Source organism: Pyxicephalus adspersus, chromosome 4, assembly GCF_032062135.1.
Source record: "Pyxicephalus adspersus chromosome 4, UCB_Pads_2.0, whole genome shotgun sequence".
Classification (NCBI taxonomy): Eukaryota; Metazoa; Chordata; class Amphibia; order Anura; family Pyxicephalidae; genus Pyxicephalus; species Pyxicephalus adspersus.
Genome location: NC_092861.1, coordinates 110,692,566 through 110,714,211, shown reverse-complemented (window position 1 = coordinate 110,714,211; position 21,646 = coordinate 110,692,566). Strand labels below are relative to the sequence as shown.

General features: G+C 36.7%; 1 protein-coding gene across 1 annotated transcript in view; it reads right to left on the bottom strand.

Annotated features, from left to right (window-relative positions):
- Window positions 1-21,646, bottom strand: part of STXBP5 (syntaxin binding protein 5) — a gene marked incomplete in the record, with an annotated part of 197,039 nt that overhangs the window by 172,308 nt on the left and 3,085 nt on the right. The window contains 1 exon segment of the mRNA XM_072409289.1: window positions 16,186-16,283. Coding sequence (XP_072265390.1) covers window positions 16,186-16,283 — 98 coding nt within the window.

Below are 21,646 nucleotides of genomic sequence, written 5' to 3'. Positions count from 1 at the left end.
CCTGAAATGAAGTAATTGTGTTAAAAAAAGGCTTTCGTTCCTCACATTTTTATGCAATCTTTTTGTTCAACCCACTGACTTAAAGCTGAAAGTCTGCAGTTCAACTGCATCTAATATGATGGTGCTATATAAATACTGTGTAATAATAATAATAATATATTATTGTCTGTGGTCTTCCTGAGGCTAATCTGAATCCCCATTAGTGGCTTACCATGCTTTAGGCCTGGTTTACATCTTCATCATAGTACAACCATAAAGATGGCCATTATGCTACGTGCTGTCATGCGGTGAGGTATGTGCTGCCTCTATGTTTTGTTTTTTTTTTTGTTTTTTTTTAGACATTGCATAGGATATGCAGTACTGTGCATTGAGGCGTGATATATCACATGTTCAATGGCAAGCTGAATTAGGGTGCTGTTCAGAATAAATGGCACAGTAGCAAACTAATGCAGGTTACACGTGTTACCATATGGTACAGTACCTTGCACATAGATGATCTCAATGCCTATACAAAAAATTGTTTCAAACACTTTACTAAGAGGTGTACTGCTATATTTGCTAGAAGAAATTTGAAACAAAAAGATACACATATTAAAGTATGTTGCATATCTTCACTTTTCAAGTTTAGGTCCGCTTTAAAACCGGACAACTCTTTTAATTACAGAACTGTATGGATAAAAGTAGTGACTATCATTGGATGGGCTAATATTGTGGTAATGGCTAGTCCGCTACTGGATACAGAGACAGGTCATTATTAGAGCCATGTTGTATTTCGCTGAAGCCAAGAATTTATGGAGCATTATGTTACATAACAAGTAAAAAAAAAAAAAAAAAATCAGGAAGTTGATAGGTTACTCGGATTGCATATTTATTGTTGACGCTTAATATACCTCTTACCGAACATAAAAACATATAAAAATTGTCCAGAAATAAAAACCCATCTGTAGTTAGTTTAGCTTATTCCAAACAAGGCCGACCTCAATGATGTATTCAGTAAAACAGAAAGAACTTGGGGAAAGCTTAGTTAGGAAACAATCTTTCAAGTAACAAAAAAAAAAAAAACACAAAATAAATATCATGATAGCCTGGTGAGTCTTTTAAAGAGAAATAAATTATCATTTGGTCACTGTTACTTTCCCTTTTGATTGTTTACAACTGATCTTTGGTTTCAATTTTTATAAAAATCTTTATAACATTTATAGTAGAATAATTATATACATATTGATTCCTTGACATTTAGGTTGTACATTACACTAGCCTAGAAGAAAGCCTAGCACCACCTGCAAACTTTTTGACGGCCTTAAATGGACATTATCCTCTAATACAGAAGAGAAGGAGGTTGTGTGTGTATCGGACTCATCAAGGTGTGTGTTAGCATGCATGTTGATCTCTTGCTATTCAGCTCTAATGCCTAACCTGTATGGAGCTTAAAATGCATTTACTTCAACCTCTGATAATAAGGTGATCTCAAACTTTTTCACAAGCATAGAATGCATCTTTTGCAGGTTTCCTCCCAACATATTATGAGACCTTACAACAGTCAATTGCCTTTTTCTTAAAAAAAACCCAAAAAGCCACAGTATTGACATAATGTTGCCGGAAGTGTTTTTTTTTTTTTTTTTTTAAAAGACACTATCAAAGTCAAATTTACATCCCAGTGTGTCTCTTACAATGACCTAATGCACACCTGAAGTCTGGATTGCTTGCTCACTCAAAGAAGCCAGGTCTAAGACTATGTACACAAGTCAGATGATCGTTTCAGGGCTAGTATCAGACGAGAATCTGATGTGTACACAGTGGCCTTCCGATGCTGTTCATGGATCCATCCTGGTGGATGTACGAACGACCATAATGCAAGTGAAGGGGGGAGAGCGAAGTGGGGTGCAGCTCACTCCTCCCTCCCTCCATAGAGCAGAACAGTGCTCGTTCATGCATCCTTCAGTCTTTTGTTGTTGGAAAGGATCCTTAAAGATCTTTTCCAACGGCAAAAGTTTAATTCAGACTGTGTAGGCCTGTGAGAGAACGAACAGGTACAGAAGAGAACAAAGCATGGCTATTTTTTAAAAGCCACTTTCTGAACTTAGGTACACTGTATATTCAAATACTTTTTACTAATAAAATTTACTGTACATTTCCTTTAGGTGTCACACATAAGATCATTACTTTAACCTGTTTTGAATAGAAATGTTGATCAAGGAATTTGGAAAACTTGTCTTGATCAATATAGTTTTTTAAAGATAACAATTACAACCTGCTGCCTGCACTGCATACCTGCAACTCCATCCATTTACATAAAATTATTGGTCAGCAGAGATAAAGTTAGTTTATAAAATGCTAGAACTTTCTGATGATCTAAAGCCCTGTGGGTGGTTGGATCATGCCTGCGCATCTGACCATTCTCCAAGGTCTATAGGCAGCCTAGGACCGCAACTAAAACCATTCTCTCGGTGTGGTACTAACAGATCAAAAGAAGAACGGATACAGTCCTCACCACATGATAAACTCACAAGTAGAATATAAAGCAGATTAAGCTTTGAGGTCCATCTGTTGTTTGTAATTAGCAGGGAAGGTGCTTTTTTTGTCAACACAAGCCATGCCAAGTGTGAATTCTCACAGAAAACAATTATGGCTTCACTCAATTGGTGCAGTAGAAAAAAAAAAGAAAGAAAAAAAAATAGGTAATATAAAGTTACACTGGTACCTAGGAGTTTACGGCACAGAGAACTAAGAAATAAAAAATGCAGGTGGAAAAGGAAGTGAATAGCAAGCACAGAGGTATTTTATTAGTCTTAGGCTGTTTTCAGTACTGCGTTACAGGAAGAAATATAGGCAAGAAACTATATATCTGCTCTGCTGCTACTGGGTTATTCTGAAAAACATCTCATGCATTGGTTTAGCCCATAGCCAGCCTCTTTCTGCAACCCTAAAATTCTACTAGGTCACTAGGTCACTAAAATGTAATAGGTGGATTTACTGGCCAATAGGAAAGGTGAGTTGGTAACAGAATACAACTATTCAATCTCTGGTAAAATTTATGTAATAGATGCTCAAGGTTTAAATGCTCCTGGGGCCCTTTGAACATGCTATACAATCCTAAGACAAGCTCACCATCTTTAAAAATGTCAGAGGTGTTCTTTTGAAGAGCAAGTTCTGATGTCCACATACAGAAAACTGCAGTTTTCTGGAAATGCAGGGGCTACAAAGCTGCAATAAGATAACAATTTTCTTTTAATGTAGTACTTACACTGGTAAGAAATTGGAGTACATCTGAATAATCATACTAATTCTAAAAAAAAATTAAGCAAAAGCGAAAAAAAAAAAAGTCTGAGGACTACAATGAGCAACTGTGCATTGCAACAAAGTTTAATTCAATGTCTTTAAGGTAGAGAGATTCTTCTTCAATTCAGTCTACAGAAATCATCTTTGACAGTTGTCAGCACGAAAATGTTTGACCATAAATAATATTAGCTCTACTACTGTTTCAGCAAGCAGCTATTAGATATTGAAATTAGATCTTACCCGTCACGTTTCGCCTAATAGGCTTCCTCAGGGGTAACTGCACATTTTTCAAATGCATAACGTTGTACATAGTAGGAGAGGCTGCGCTACATATATCATTGTAACGTGAAACATTACATTACTTGCATTTGCAAACGTGCAGTTAACTCTGAGGAAGCCTATCAGGCGAAACGCGTCCCGTACGGCAGTTACGCGTAAATGAACTATTTACCTACATGACTGTTACTGGACTGTTGGGATAATATATGTCCCACAAATCAGATATGAACTTGTGAATTGTCTAGCGCCATGATTCATGGCCACATGTATACTAACTTCTGGTTATGCTGTAAATAATTGTTTCGTAATGTTTATTGTGCTTCGAGAAGTTATGAATAATACAATACTACTTGCCTAAATAGAACAAAAAAACAAAACAAAACACTGCTCTCTCTGTTTTCACTATATATCACAAAGAACTCCTACTCTATCCTGCATGCAATACCCAAGGTAATAATATGGCTAGCCTCTAGGTCAGAAAACTAATAGAACCCACCCAAAGAACATTTTATCTTTACTAGCCTAAAGCTCGGTTTTGACCTGCAGTGAGGCTGTGGTGCGTTTAATGCCTACTTTCGCCAGGAACCACTTCTTGGGAGGTGTAGCATATCCCTGCGACAGCCCCATAGGGAATGAATAGGGGTGGCAGGGGTTCCTTAGGGCAAGGTGACAGCTGTGCGGAGCCAAGGGGGGGGGGGCGAACCTGCTCTAAACACTCAAGTAGAAGAGGTAAGAAAACACAGGCTACAGTCCTCAGGAACCTGAGGGCCAAAGAAAAGCACATGACCCCTTGCCCACAGATTTTGCCTAAATTACAAACTAATATATTGTACATTTATTCTCCTTTCATAGTGTTAAACCCTAAGAATCTACGCCAAACAGCTTCATTTACATTCTTTTTTTCATTATATAGATTGTGGGTTTCAGCCAGCTTCCAAGTTTGCTATTTTTAAACTGCTGCCAGTTTAACCTCTGGGTTTTTTGCTGACACCAAACGAAATATTTCTCCGTGCAGAAAACACTGCCAATTTGCATCAATAATGGAAGAAAAAACTGCTAGCAGAATATAGCCTATGCCAGAATACATTAACAATAGAGATTTTTATGAAAACAATTTGGGGATTTTCATGCCATGAGCAAAATAAAAATGACTGCATGACAGGGGTGAGTGGTTAAGGCTTGAAGACATGAGGGTATTTTTTGAGAGCCGGCAGCATCAGTCAATCAGCAAATAAAACCACGGGTCAGGTGCCCATAGGTTCAACATTAACAGTAGACAGAACATTCATCTGGGTTGGAAAAACCGCCACACTGGATGAAAATTTATTACATATTATGCATGTACGCCTAGGGTCACTTCAACTCTGATCTGAAAGTACAAGGCTTCCCTATGAACACCGAGTATACATATGAATTTAAACAGATTTGCTATTGTATTTACATTTCTGGGATTTTCCCAGGATACTGTAAAAAAAGCTATACAATTCTTATGTGAAAAGGAAGGACTTTCTGATAACCACTGCAGAAAAGAAGATATTTGCATAACTTCTAAACTATTTCCAAACATTCAGCTATGGAAGTGATACAATTTTAACACAAAACTCAAAAAGAAAGAAAACAAAAAAAGATTCTGCTGCAATATTCATCTTAAATCCAAAGATTTCACTGCAGTTTTTTTTTCAGCCACTAGAGGGCCATTTTCTGACTAGTATTATTCAACACTATTTTCTTTAACCTCGGGCCTGCGATTCGGCAGTGAAAGTAGTAAGAAATACAGTATGACCTAACATTGCAGTCACTCTGGTTTCTTTCCTATCAGCATTATTTTTTAACAGCACATGAACTAAACTGTCCTTAATATATATATATATACTGGTCTCGGTCCGGTAAATGTGCAGAGAAAGCAGCAGTGATTAGTCACTCAGTCACTGTTTTCTTCTTCCAATCAGAAGAATTCCTTCTTCCTTGTCAGCATGTGGATCGATTGGCTCTTGTGCTGCTTCTTACACTGACACCTAGAGCCCTATTACACACAGAGAACGCAAGAGCCCAATTCTATTTTATACTGCTTATTAAAACAAAAACAAAAAAAACAAATTTGGGTAATCTCCCCAAGAAGTTTCTAACAAGGAAGTACTTTTGCTGACATATAGCCAAATCCCATATATCACTCATACAAATGAAGCAAGCATGAGGATACCCAAACAATTACATTCCACCAGCATAAAAATGTAAAACATTGACATTTATGGGCATGTGGGTATACATTCTAAGAATATTTTCTCATTAAAATCTGTGACTATAAATTCACAAAATTGAAGACTCCCTGTATATACTATTAATCCGGGGAAGGGGGGGGGGGGGTCTGTTGCATGACCGCTCCACTTAAAAAACTGATTATACAACCATTATCTTCAAAGTGCTTTAATCCAAAGGAAGTCTACTGCTCTGATGTGTAGAAAATGAATAAAACAAATTATTGCAGTAATAAACAGGTTACTGAAATCTGTAACATTTGAAATATTTTTCTTCACTTGGATTAGCAAAATTCGCAGCACTTCAGTTATGTGGCTTTGATGGCACTGATAGTGTTATGAGGAAATGCGTAAAAATCAAGCACTTTTTCCTTGGGAAGCCAGTTTTGTAACATACACTTACCTATTTTCTATTCATGGTACGCTGCTTATAAGAAAACACAACAGCACCAGCCGTAGAAAAATCTTCACCTAAGTGAATTGACTCTACACCTACCATGATCACATTCCCATGGAAGACAGCTTACTAAGAACTGTTAAACAGAGTTGTCCCATGTTTTATTTTTTTTTTTTTTTTTGCACGTTACATAAAAGGCATCAATAAGGATAGAAGTTTAAACTCCAATGAATAAAATTGCCTCTTAAATTAAAGAAGGCCTAAAAGAGGAGGGAGGGCATTCTTGTGGAAAAAAACATAAAATATAAATATATATGGCAGCACGGTGGCTCAGGGGTTAGCACTCTGGCCTTTGCAGCACTAGGACCCAGGTTCGAATCTCAGCCAGGACACTATCTGCATGGAGCTTGCAGGTTCTCCCTGTGTTGGGTGGGTTTCCTCCCACATTCCAAAAACATGCAGTGAGGTTGATTGGCTTACCTCCAAAATTGTCCTTAGACTGTAATAAAGACAATATGACTATGGTAGGGACATTAGATTGTCAGCCACTTGAGCGACACAGGCTAGTGACATGACTATGGACTTTGTAAAGTGCTGCGTAATATATTGGCACAACACAAATACTGTACTGTTATAATAATAAAAAATTATATATATATATACATACATACACACACACTTTGATTATGAGCCCCATTATTGGACCTCATCCATGGGGATTACTGCAATAATCTTTTTTTTTTTACTTTCATTTTCAAACTTTTGCTACTGAATGAGAGAATCATTTTTTGTAAAACTTTTGAAGTTCGGTAATGCCTGAAATCTACTAGCAGCTAGAATGCAGCCTGAAACTTTGCTTTAGCTTTTTATAGCATTTGTTACTAGGCCAACCCAGTCATTAAGTGTTTAGGTAAAGCGCCCTGACTGTTTGGAGTTATTGTTTGTTTTCATACACCAATAAAACACTATTTGAAGAGGCTGAAAGAAAACAAATTAAGTTACAAAGAAGGTCAAAATGAAGAATGTTTCTGGATAAAAATGGTTTTAAGTATACCTCTGTAATAAGCCCTAGGCTACACTTGTAAAAGTGTTTGTCGAAACATCTAATCTAGGTAGATCCTTTAAATGAGATTATACTTTGCTTAGTTTCTCATCAAACTGATAAAGCATTTTATAGTTTCCTTTAGAATTAAAAAAAATGCTATGAACTTGAAAAAACAAATATATATCTTTTACGCATGGTATACATCTACCAAGACTCTATATCCAGTAAGAACTTCAGAAGAAAAATAAGCTGCACCCCTACCCCCAACCCCCTCCCTGCTACACAACCTAACCGATGCATAAATAGGAAAAACCTAGTAGAGCATTGGTGATTAACAGTTAACTAACTGATATGTGTGTTTGGAGGGGCAGTGAGAAGGAGAAAATGACAACCCTGGGGGAGAAAAATCAGGTTCTGTCTATCAGCAAGACACAGGGGTGAGAGTACCAGCCAAGGGCTGGATAGCAAGTTTGCTTCAAAGATAAAAAAGATTCCTTTTAGAGCATAGTCATGCTTTATTAAAATAAAGTGTACTTCACAATGCTATGGTGAGAAAGCAGTTATAATTGCTACTCTAGAACACTGAAGAAAATTGAACTTGAGTACATGCATCAACAATGCAACAATCAAAGATCATCTATGCAGAGCAAAACTGGGGGTTTGATATCTTTACAATGTATTCTTTCAAGTAATGCATACCTCATTAATCAGTTCCAAGAATTTAACAATTTAGCAGTGCACATTTAATTCCAGTCTGCAAAAATCACAAATGTCACACACTTTTTAACAAGAAGAAAATGACATTACCAACATCATTTTTAATAATGTGAATGAAGGGAGAAAAAACATATTCCTTAGTTTCATATCTTTCAGCTGAACAGCACAATTCCCCATTTAAACACGCAGGGGAGGCAACCATTCTGTGTGTCATACTGTAATGCTGTGCATGTAATCATTGTGATTAGGCTAATGCTGCTATTGTGGAAATACAGTATAGAGTACGGATTGCTGCTCACTGAGTTTTCCACCTCCAGTCCTGGCATTCTTTTATAATACACATAGAAAAAGCTACTGGCAGACTGCAATTTTTGTGATAAATAACATCTTTTCAACTCACTGTGCTTAAAAACAAGGTCCAACGTTTCTATAAAAACAGTTGTCTGCAAGCAGGCAGGTTACAGCTACCAAGCTTACATCACCTTTAAAATGTCCATTGCATTTCATGAACAAAAACTAGAGAGAAGAGCAAACCTGGTATCATCCCGTAAGCCAATTGTGTTTTCCCCCATCTTCTTCTATAAACTACATTAGTAAAAAGTCAGTTGGAATGTGGCTGGTTGTTATGGAAACACAGTTCAAGACAATTAAACCTGCTATTCTATTATATCTCCACTATCAAACACAGATCACTTTTACAAAATATAAAACCGCTTATCAAGTATCTTTTATTAACTTCTTAGACCTCATTGGATGCCTACCTAAGCAGATTGAGTCTGCAATGCCACCTAACCATTGATATCAACCCAACTGCCAACTTCTTCATTTGCCCAAAATTACACTTTGAAAATTGAGGATTTAAAGGATTTTTTCCCATATAACAAAGTCAATTCATAGCAATAATGCAAGAAAGTAAAACCGAAATTGCTGTTGCATTGAAAACATGCATGTGCAAGGTCACGTTGTCATGTTAAGGGATTAAAATGTTCCTTGCAGAGTTGACAAGTGATTATAGCAGCTCCAACTGAACAAGGAAAACAAATGTCCATCAAATTCCGGTGTTCTGCAGCTTTACCAGGGGAATTGAACTATGGAAGCTGTAACAAAAAAAAGTATTTAAAATTGTCCCTGCATTAGTTGCATTTATTAGAAAACTAGACCATCTAAAATTAAAGTGGACCTGAACTAAAAAATAGTTCCTATATAGAGCTTCTGTGTTTTTCTTATTATTGACTTAACATGCCTGCTTCAACTCTGTATCTTGGAGTAGAGGTGATCATCTGGGTAGATAAATTTCAAAGCCTCCAACAAGGGGAACAGCAAGTAGCACCATAGTGACAAAACTATTTTTCACTCAAAATCTCAATTAGCAGATCTAAGCAGTAGTGCCTTGGATCTCATGAAGTAGATATAAATGTTGAAGGCTTTTAACACAGAGATGGCCAGGAACCTTACCATACCACTCTGTGCTATTTTTTAGGAGAATCTTCAGATGAAAACGTACATTTTTCAGGTCACCAATAAGCCATGTTTATGTAGATGTTCCTAATGACATCCTATTTTTTTTGAAAAACTAAACCCTGCCTTACTCACCTTTCACCATTCCTTTGAAGGATGCCGCAGGAGTTCATTCATATCCGACATGTGCAGAGGTAGCCAGGATCACTAGATATATTGGCAACAAAGCTCAGCTTTTTGCCAGAAACAGAGCAATCAGGCAAAAGGGATATCACCTATCTCTTTCTACAATAATAACCTGCCTGATTGCGTATTCTGAAAAGTAGAACTCTAGTTTCGCTTTAATGTCAGGTGGCCTTATTTTCTAATGTATGCAGCCATTGCAGGGACAATTATAAATACAATGATGGTGGAATTTATTCTCATGAACACACAAACATTAGGTCACCAAAGGTACCACTACAATCAAGACATGTGTAAGATAGATTTACGTGACAGACACAGGAGAACAGTGAAGTGAACCAGATTCTACAAATCACTAACATTTGTATCTAACTTGCAATGCACAAAGAGCAAAAGAAAAAATAAACTGGAGCTCCCAGCTCATTAAAATATTTAAGCAGTTACCAGTTTAAAAAGGAAATTGTGCTGATCTCAAAATAGTTGAATAGGAAAAAGGTGCTTTATATGATAGTACTACATACACAATTATTAAGTGATACTAAATGCTAGCTGTAAAACTAAACACCCCCACCCCCTATTTCCGCTCAGTACAGAAATAGATAATATCAGTAAAATTTCTAGTGATAAAAACCTACAGCTGTCACTGAATTTGCTCACATGCAGAATAATCAAATGCAGCCTAAATTTCACCAACTGTCTCTCCAAACACTCAGTAATGATAATGCTAATCATAAAGTGGTTATTGTGCTTTGACTGTTTAAGATTTTTAGGCTTTTAAAATGGACTTGAACTCAAAAAGTGAAGATTTGCACAGGTATACGGAAAATTTACCAGGTAATCAGTAATCTGAAAGTCTACTTTTTGTTTTGTATTCCTCCTGAACAGAACAGAATATATTTCCTGATATGGGGGGGTGTCTAGGCACTCCTGTGCATGCAGCCTCATACCTGTATCTGTAGAATGGCACAAAGGCACCGACTGCTGGTCTCATAATATTTGGAATGAGATTTGGTGATGTCACCATTGTACTGCTCATTATTCTCCTAGCTGGAGGCTCCGGTATGAGGAAGCTTTGTTAGAAAATATGCAAATACTGTGTAGAAGCTTGCCATTTAAAATGTCATAAAATATATCATGAATCATTCATACATCATCAATAATGTATGGTGGAATAATACCTCTGTCATACCTTTTCTTCACACTGACAATTGTATATACTGTACTGACTCATGGATTTACTCATTCAAGTTTACTCACCCAGTTTGCTTTTAGATAGAAGGCCCACTGATGGGACCTTATGGACGCATTGTTTATAGGTACATAAGAAAATACTCAATGATTACTATATTTCACACCTTTCCTATACGATGGATGTGAATATTTTTTTTCTAATTCCAGTTTTGGTAAATGTGTAACAAAATATAGCCGGGTGCTAACAGCTATTGATGAGTTCCCCCTCCCATTGAGCGTCAACAGGCTCATGTCTAATGAGTAATGGGAAAGAACTGCTTAGACTGGACACTCTTTACAATCAATGGATTTAGTTAGAAGAGAAACCAATGTAATCTTCATTAACCCATCAGCTTAACAAGAAATGTGTCTGCTTGAAGAAAGATATATTGTTTGCTTTCCAAGGTAAAAATAGCACATTGTGGTGTCGGGACAGTTACAACACATGGTAATATATGACAATGACAACAACTCAATGACATTATGGCAAACATTATGGCAACTGGTGAATACTATTATCTTCTTGTTAAAAAAAAATCTATTCACTGACCCCTTTATATATTTTGTTCTTTACAAAGGGGGCGTCCACTTCTGTACAAGGAAAATACCACTTTTTACCCAAATTGTTTACCAGTACTCCTAATCTTTAAGAATGGATTATACAGACATTTGCACATTGTTCGTAAGGGAGGTAGACCAGTCTAGCTTGAATAGGCAAACTTTATCAAAACTTAACTAGAGTGACTTGGAAATTCTAGGAAACACCTTTAACATTACAGGACAAATCCAGTAGAAAATGACTAACTACTACTAGATAACCATTTCTAAGATATGGATAAATGAGAATCTTCACACATGTTTTTATTGTATGGCCTACTACCAGTAGTAAAATCAAGCTTTAATCTGAGCCATGATGTTATCCGTGAATGTTTTGGTCTAGGAGTAAGACTATTTGGTTGATGTATTTTCATGCTGCTTTGTTCTCAATCTCAGCACTCATTTTAACATTTATAATAAATAGTGTTACAGGACAAACACAGAAAGCTGTCATCTCCTAAAACACTTGTTGTAAAACATCTAGATATCATGGTAATCCTCTTGTTTCACTACTTAAGCCATTGAGCAGGAACATACCAAGACTTCTGACTTTTCCTGATCAGCATACTTGCTTCGGGTTATTTGGGCAACAATTTGGAGACAGAGGGGAAGTAAAAGTGGAAAGCAACCTACCATTTTCAGTAGGTTAGCCATAGAAAAGCCCAATATTGTCTCGTGACCATATTACATCAAAGTGTTGAAACTGTAAATATAATGTACATTGCCAAGTACATTGATAAAATACAAACATATCAACAGTTCTACCTATTTGCAATTACCCTCATCCACTTTTTCCATTTGCACAATCCTGCCACATCAAGGAATACAATAGGGTTAACTCTCTGGTCCAGCTGCTAACTGGGCAACAAAGATGCAGAAGAATCTCTAATAAGTGGTTCCCCTACCACTTCTCCTTTTCTTCCCTAAACAAGAACAAAAAAAACACACAAAATATTTGTTTTGTTAACAAAAGCCAATACCGCTATCACCGCTGAAAAGCAGAACCACCGTTTACCCATCTGCATTGTCCTGTGCCTATTCACTGTCAGTATTAGATCCCGTGCAGGGACCACTAATCCTGCCTGAAATGTTATAGATGTGGCAAGGCTGCATTTTACTAAAGCCCAGCACACTGTGATAGTTGAGTAGTTAAACAGGTTGGGTCAATGACAGACATTGGTAAAACAGAACTACTTTTTTTTTTTGTTTCAGATGTTTTCATACTTGCAAATTAAACATGGCACATGCATGAACACTTACAAATCTATGTAGTTGTACCCATAAATCCATAACTGTATCCATATATTATATATATGTATCCAACTGTATCTATACATTTCCATATGTATCTATAATATCCAAATGCCATCTAGCAGAGTTTATTACATGTCCTCAATATTACTGGAAGACCTGGTGCCACTGTCTGAGGGACTTTCATTCTTTTCCAGGAACTGGGCATGTGATAGAGGCTTTTAGACCTATCATAATCGTCCCTATTTCCTGCTCTGCCATCAGCCATTTGTTATTTGGTTTACTATATTCAGCTATTTATGAAATACAAAGAGGTGAACACAGGGCAAGACTAGAAGGAGACTATACACAACCTGCCCACCTGGCCTCAGACCCCAAATCTCCCTGTTTCAAAGACATGTGCCCCTTTACTATCATTGGCCAGGTGCTCCAGGGTCGTCCTCCATTTCTGGACAGGAAGATGGATGAGTGCATCATGGATGATGGATCCCAAAGCACTGCAGATCTTAAGTGTTACACTCACAGCCTTATCAAGGCCCTTAAATTGCTTTTCCAGGTGAAATTGAGGTAGATGATGCTAAATACCCTCTAAATTTGGCATCACCTGTTTAATTTTACAGATAACGTGAAGATTGTCCGGTAAGGTGCGGAAGCACAGCACAAACATGCCTTACATGGGGAGCTGTAGGCGGTTATAACAAAACTGAAGAAATTTAACATATGCCTACACAAATAAATGTTCCCATATGCAAAAAATTCAGCTTTACATTGAACATTGTTTATCCCTTTACTCAAGTTTGGATAGATGTCCATGCAAAAAAATAAATAAAATCTGTCTTCCACTATCCTACATTGATCTCTGTGTGTATATGGGAATAGCATTTATACTTTCTTAGAAAGCCAGGACTAATAGTTCTCTGTACAGTGGAATATGGCATTGGCTATTTATGTTCTTGGAAACAAGTAAATACATTCTGCAGTGCTTCACAATTTTTATATACAAGATTCAGCAAAATGCCCAGAAAACTAGGAGTAAGAAAATTCTGCCCGGCAATTTAGTGTGTATTACTTCAATATATCTGTATTATGAACAGTGACAACAGTTACATGCTATGGAAAAGCAATCAGCTCACATTCATCCACAACGTATATATGAAATAATGCTGTGAGAAAACATGTCAGCAAACATGGACGCAATAATGTGCTGGCTCTGCAGAAAGAACAAGCTTCTAATGATAAGTACACTAAACTAGTCATCACACAGTACTATAAATAATAGAACAAAGATGAGAATCGAGGATGACATGCTGGAAGCAGCCACTACACACATAAATCAAATTACTATATATACTGAGTAATTCAAGGAAATACAAATGTGCTGAACATCTAATCTCCGTCAATACTACTACTAGACAATTTTTTTTAAATCAGGTCTACTTTAATCAATAGCATTTCCTAGAGGTTGGACTTGCCAACTAAAGTTTTATTTCATCAGTGTAGGTCATATTTAGACTGGAGGCCATAGCCTACCAATATTTAAGGAAAGTGCAACCGCATCACATGATTGTTTTTCAGTTATTTACGTGATTTGTTACCAAGGATTTCTGATAGATACAGTTCTGCTATAAATTGTGTTTATAAACATTTCATGTATGTTCACAATGAAAAAGAAAAGTATTTTTCTTTAACACAATGATGGTGTCAGTGAATTCTACAGAAAACTGTTTAAAAAATAAATATAAAGCTCCCTGCATCCTCCTTGAACAGAGTGAAAGACAATGGCCCTGATTTTTTTAAAGTTCTCCAAGGCTGGAGAGAATACACTTTCGTCGGTGAAGCTGGGTAATCCAGCAAACCTGAAATGGATTTACTAAAAGTTATTAGCTATTTGTTAGCAAATGTTTTCAATCCTGGACCAGATCCATTCCAGGTTTGATGGTTCACCCGCTTCACTGATGAAAGTGTATTCTCCCCAGCCTTAGAGAACTTTAATAAATAAGAGCCAATGAATGGATCAACATTGAAGAAGTTCTTGCATAGAATAGTGCACGTTATTAAACTTTTTTTCTGTACTAAAAAAAATACATCAGTACTAAACCACACATGGCCACACTAAGCGAAAAATCATCAACCAAAATACCAATTACAAGGAACACAATCAACATTCCCACACTCAATCAAGAATACTTTTTCCCCAAAACTAATCATAGACAGAATTTATCAGCAAACCATATCCATCACTTTTTGTCTCATGGAAAGACGTCCCTAAACAGATGTCTTCTTTTGGTGCTAACACTTTTCTAGACTTCCTTTTAAAGGTAGAGTCATTTCCAAAATTAGTCACAGAACTACTTAATATGTAGGCACTATATGTGTGAGTAGTGAATTCTGTGAAATGTGAATTAAAGATTTAGATGTATGAAAAAGTCAACAGTGAGGCATATATAGTCATTATTTAAGTAAATCTCTTAGGCCTGTCACACTCTGCAAGCTACTTGGAATGGATTAGTAAAATCCAATTTGCAAGCAACTAAGCCACACGTGGTCCGGCAAAAACACATAAAATATTTTACCATATTCCATGATGCAGTATGTTTCACCAAACCCTGATCCTCCAAAACTACCTACCTACTATGACGCAGGCTCTACTTGTGCCACCAATAAGAGCTCTGACCTATCAAGGCATATACTTTACAAGACTTTTGAAGGTGTCCGAACACCAGTATTTCTTTCAATAGTGCACAAGTTTGCCGTGTGCCAAGCTGTTGTCCCCTCAGAAAGAAGGAAGAGGAGTTTTCAGGGCTGTAATTCAAACAATGACCTAGTGCGTTATGCTCACACAGCTCCAAAGCATCCTCAATGCGGGATGAATAAGGACCATCTAGCAACTACCTATAAAAGGGAAAGTAGCTGAGAACTGGAACACAAATAAGACACTGAATTATAAAAGCTTGACAAATAAACCATTAAAAGTTTCTTCCACAAGTAAATACGCAATCATTCAGCTCAATAAGCCAGTAGATGTCTTACAAGTCCAATGCCTTACAGCAACTGAAACAAAAGTTCACAGGTCAAAGTAAATAAAATATACATAATATATTGTGTGGCCAAGATTAGTTACATTTACCTAATATTGTTTAGTCTGGCATGTTTATAGATTTATGGAAAGGAGAATATATACAATTCAGAGTCAATGCTTGCAGAGTACTTCATGGAGGCTTTTCAGGTTGACAGGGGTTATATTACAAGTCATTTACCATGATGAGATTCTATGTCCTGCAACACGCATATATTTTTTCTGAACACATTCCCTATTCCACTCTGCCATAACTGGCACATATAACCACTAAATACAAACAGGACTGCTTATGCATTAAAACAGACCAATATTTAACATGCTCATGAAATACTTGTAATTTAAAAACCCATATCTGATGATTTTCCAAGCAGGCATTTTACTTGTTGGATTTTCATAATAATAGTAAAAAGGATACAGCCTTAGAGCTCCATGATTTGTGCCAATTGCAAGAATCTTCTGTACTGGATCAAATGCCATAGCTGAGGGCTCGAAGGGGAATCCATGACGAACCGTCTAAAAACATAAAAAAAGGAGAAGAAAGTTATGAGATTATTAATATTTAATTTAAAGCAGAACCAAAGCACCTTTATCATCTATCAAATCCATTATGCAACCATATTTCGTATTATCCATATGTCATCTTGCTTAGTCTGTTCCTTTGTATTAATGAGCATTAGTTAGGTGATGAAGGCGGTACTGCTATAAAGGCAGCATTATAAGTTCTAGGATGGAAACGTTATTAAAACAATGCATATAAAATAAATGCATTTTTATGAGTATATTGGCCATTTAAGACAGACTCCATAAAACTAGGTTGAAAAGTTGATGAGTTGAAGTTTTCAATGCTCGATTTGGTTTAGCAACTTTTCACATTGTCTCAGCAAATTTCATCTGTCCGTATAAAAGGCATGCATATCCAAAAAAATACTTGCTGTTACAATAGAGAATGAACTGTTGCAGATAAATTCTAAGATCACGTTGCATAGAATTGAAGACCACCACCATAATACTACACAAAGAAGGTATTTTTCAGGGGTCTACTCTTAGATAAACTTGGCAAGACCTTTTCTCATAATAATTCTACTTAACGTAGAACTGGCAGTTTAAGTATTCCAATCTCATACTGACAATGGTAAGGGTTTGTGTCAATGGGCAAACGCAGATTACTAAGGTACAGTTAGTTTGCATTTGGAATCAGTTTAAAAGTAAGACGTATTTGGCCTGCAGGTGACTTCTCAGTTGCATTGATCCGATTCAAGGTATTGATTTGCATGTGGAAAGAAGCAGATCTGAGGCAAGCAAAAGCTAGTCAACATTGGCCCTATGGTTAGTTAGGCAGTAGTGATTATCCCAATCTTTTCTCAAACTTCATTCAGATCAGATTCCTAAAGATGTTTTCATGCAAGTTCTCAGACCATTGCTGGCGACCTTGCCAGCTGCTCGAGCCACGGTTCTGGTCCTTAATGAACTAGCTTTCAACATTTTATGAATGGTGGCAGCAGATCGTACTAAACTACTCACTACTGCCCTCATTCATTTACTATGGGTGGCTGTATGTTAGACGCTACTCAGGTGCGGGTGTGGAGAAAGTGGTAACCACTACCTCACCCCGTCTGAACTAACTCTAAATGTAAAAACACTATGAAAGGCAAAGATATCCACTTTCAAATAATGCTAAATGTAACAGCTAATTAAGATAATGTAAAGTTGACAAACGTTTTTAATCAATCTCAGGTTTGTTGGATTACCCAGGTTCACCCATGATAGTCTAGCTTCACCACTCTTGGAGAGCTTACATAAATCATTCCTGTTGTATTCTCTGTTAGAGAACAGATATAGAAGACTTTATTTCAGCATTCTACTCTAGTCTCTCTCATCCATTAATTATACTCACTTCAACAAAAACACACTAATTACAGACAATAATTATGCAACGGTTTGGGGGTATTTAACCTAATCAAAATCTTTCATCACAAATATTCATGATTACATTCTTTTAATAATTAAATATCTTTATGACCACCCATGATGACATAGCATGGACACAGAATTATTTTTTGAATTTTTAACCTGTAGCATATTTACCTAAAAAAAAAAAATCTGAATTTTCAGCTGTTTTCCAATTGTTATAAAGTTTGAAAACAATTCCATTACGAGTGTTCAGAATAGAATAGAGAAGAAAACCTCTGCACGTACAACTTGTTTTTCTTTTATCTGTGGCTCATTGGAAGATTTCTCTTTCCTGTACTACCGGGTATAGCAGAAAAGACACAGTGATCATCATGTAACAGCAAGATTTTTCTAGGTTTTTCCAAAGATTTTGTTCAAGGTTTTTTGCTGACGCACAAACAGGCGAAGTGAAAATGTCTAGCAAATGGTATTCATTTAGAACTAGCAGAAGCCTAATTCTATCTTTCTAGAGTCCAGAAAAAAACAAAATACAAGAAAACACAAGGATTGGGGTACAGGAAATGGCAAGTGTGTAAGACCCATGAGCCAAAATTCTAAATATTGGCTCTATATCCAAGTCCTGAAGAAAAGTACATCGATACATTTATTTACAGACAGCATTGAAAGCTTCCTGCACTACTACTTGAAGGTAACACTGAGCAGGCAATAATGTAAAAGGATTTAACAACATTTATTGAACATGCCTAACTTTAGCTTTCTTTAGGAAACAAATTGTTGGTTTTGTTCCAATTCAATTAGGTTCCAGCTTTAATTTTCGTCGACGTGTCACATTTTATGTACAGATCTCCCTTGAGACTGTACAGTCCATCTGTCCACAGTCTACTGAGACATAGTTGAGCAATAGCTAAATCATGTGGGCAGTAGAGAGTCTTCTGATTTCCTTTTGCAGTTTTAATCTTTAATTAAATCTGCTGCTGCCTTTAGAAATAGCCATACAAAAGCCAAAAATTGACCACTAAATGAAGGGCCACATACCATCAAAAAAATAGGGAGCCCTTCCATGTGAGCTGTTCTTTAAGAACCATTTGTAGATTTGACAGAGGGAGGAAGTGGGACTGAACCACTCCTTAATGCCTGCAGTCATTCTCTATTGGGCTGTCTCAGGTAGACGCTACATGTAGTGTCCCTTTCAAGGCTCCACAGGCTAAAAGGGGAGCAAAGGGTACCCTGTGGCGTGGGGTAACATTTCTGTGTGAAGCCAAGGGGAGATATTTGCTTTCCACTAAAAGTAGTAGCCCTTAGAACAACACTTCATCTATTAACTCCTCTATAGCAGCTAAGCTAGCAACTTTGCATATTTTAGCCAAACTAGCTTCATGAAACCTCACTTTTTTTTTTTTTTTGAATAAATGTTGTGATGACATTCCAGCCACAATAATTGAGATGTTATTGTAGGAACCGACACTCCTGCTGAAAGAAGGTCATTTCAGAATTGTGCTGCCAAGTGACTATGTTCAGCTTTCATGAAACACTTCTTCCTGCTCTCCAAAGCGATGGCCCACAAATTTATCATAATTACAGGCCTGTACAAAGACTACAATACCAAATGTCAAAAAAAGGCTCTTTCGTGCTTTGCTACCAAATCAACATTTTAACACAATTTAATACAAACAAAATTGCAGTAATAGTTCAATAAAGTTATCAGCCTTCACCTACATTAAGCAAAGATGCCAGTCACTACTTCCATTAAAGAATTTATTTCTGTAATAAACTTTAAATCTTGAAACTTACTTTGACCTTTTAGAAACTGGTGGGATAAGAAACCTTTCCTCAAAAAAAAAAAAATAATAATACTAAGAGCAAAGCAGACAAAGCCCTCTAATGGTCTACAAACCCACTTTGATGCCAAATGTAATCATATCAGCTAGGAATTCATTTCTGATTGTTTGTCCTGGATTGCTGTGCTTTTACACATAGTCTATTCACCTTTTACGGACTCATATGTCCTTTTAGAATTTAGCACATCACACCCATGACATTCTGAAAATTTTACAGGTTGGAAGATTGTATTCTTCTCGAAGATTCATATACTAAGCTCGGTGTTCTTATAGTAGCACAATATAGTTCCACAACAATATGAAACCAAGCAGCTTTATTTGCTGGAAAAAAACATTGTTCATACCCTGGTTGATGAACTCATTGTTATTCCCAAGCAATCTGTACAACTGCAGCCAGAAGAACTGTGCCAATTTATTAATCACTGGGTCCCTGCAACCAGGTGATTTTTTTTAAAATAACTAGTTTTCCTTTAAATATTTGTCATAGGATAACGTGATAAAATGTGCTGCAAATTACAGATCACATGTGTGAAATTTTTCTGGTTGCCCCTTTCAACACAATTTTTATATATCTGCCCTATAGAGCAACGAAGGTTAATCCAGAAACATGGCCACCAGTGCAAACAAGTCCTTCTTTCATCAAGCACCAATATATGGGGTCTCTTCTCTCACTAATCACCAAATACGATTTTCAAGGTTCGTGTTTTGTTTCTGGACAATAATATTTGTTTCATGAATATAACTGAAGAGGGATATGATGTTTGTCTCAACATAATATTAGGCAGTGAGGTGTCAGTTACTGTATAAAATCCTCACTGTGGTTTAATCACAAACAAAGCAAAAAACAAACTTTATGCAGCCTAGACATTTTATTACCTTCTGGAGCGAGGGGCGCTTTGATATGCAAAACAAAACAACTGCAGAGTTTGTCTAGGTCAATAAAGAGATACAAGAGGTACAAGATGTTACAGATCAGCTCAGCTCTTAAGATCACCCACAACCTCAGCTATGTTTAGCAAAAGATTTCTTCTGCAAGTCATGCAAACCCCCTCACCCTGCACAGGAGTTCGTATCTAGGAGTTGTCCGTATGTCGGATGTCCTTAACTTGGGGACTACCTGTAATTTAATAAACAGCAAGTAATGGAGAAGCATTGTGTACTTGGGTACCCTCGGGGCCTCTTCTCTCACTAATCACCAAATACGATTTTCAAGGTTCGTGTTTTGTTTCTGGACAATAATATTTGTTTCATGAATATAACTGAAGAGGGATAATAAACGTGATCAACAGGTGTAGAATATGGTAGGTAGACTAATTAATATTATATCTACAATATGCTGTGTTACTGTTCCACGCACTGATTAAATGATCACTTCTAGAAGGGGTTCCATGAGATATGAAAACTCTTTCAAGGGTGTATGTCATGGTTCAAGAAGCTCATTATGAACATACACAATGCATGTTCTGACTGTACGACCTCTTCTAAATCTACCAATACCTATAGAAGTACAAGGACCTCACTGATTGTATGCATATTGAATAGATGTTAGGGTAGGTCCTCAGTCTGTCGACAACTTTAATATCTGCAGTCCATTTTGTTAACATATGTGCAACTAAACAATTTTCTGTAAGCAAAGTTTTCAGACATCAAAGTAATTATAAAGTCACATGTAGAGAATAATAGTTGCTGAGCACAGAATGATAGTTCTTATTCCCAGGCTTCAGATCATATGATGGCTTTGTGGCTGCAGACGGTTTAAATAAAAGTAAGTCAACTATAATACTTGATCTACACCAGACTGGCTTCATTAGCAGTGCAGTGTTTTAGAAGAATCAGGAATTCCCCAAGAATCAGGAAAAACTACTCAGTACAGGTAGTCCCCATGTTACATACAACATAGGGATTGTAGGTTTGTTCTTAAGTTGAATTTGTATGTAAGTCAGAACAGATACATTTTTTTAATAAATGCAATTAGGACAGATGTTTGTCTCAACATACCGTATTTTTCGCCGTATAAGACGCTCCGGAATAAAAGATGCACCCAATTTTAAAGGAGGAAAATCTAGAAAAAAAGTTTCTGAAAGATTATTCCCCTTCTGATCACTCATGTGCCATTCATACCGGTAT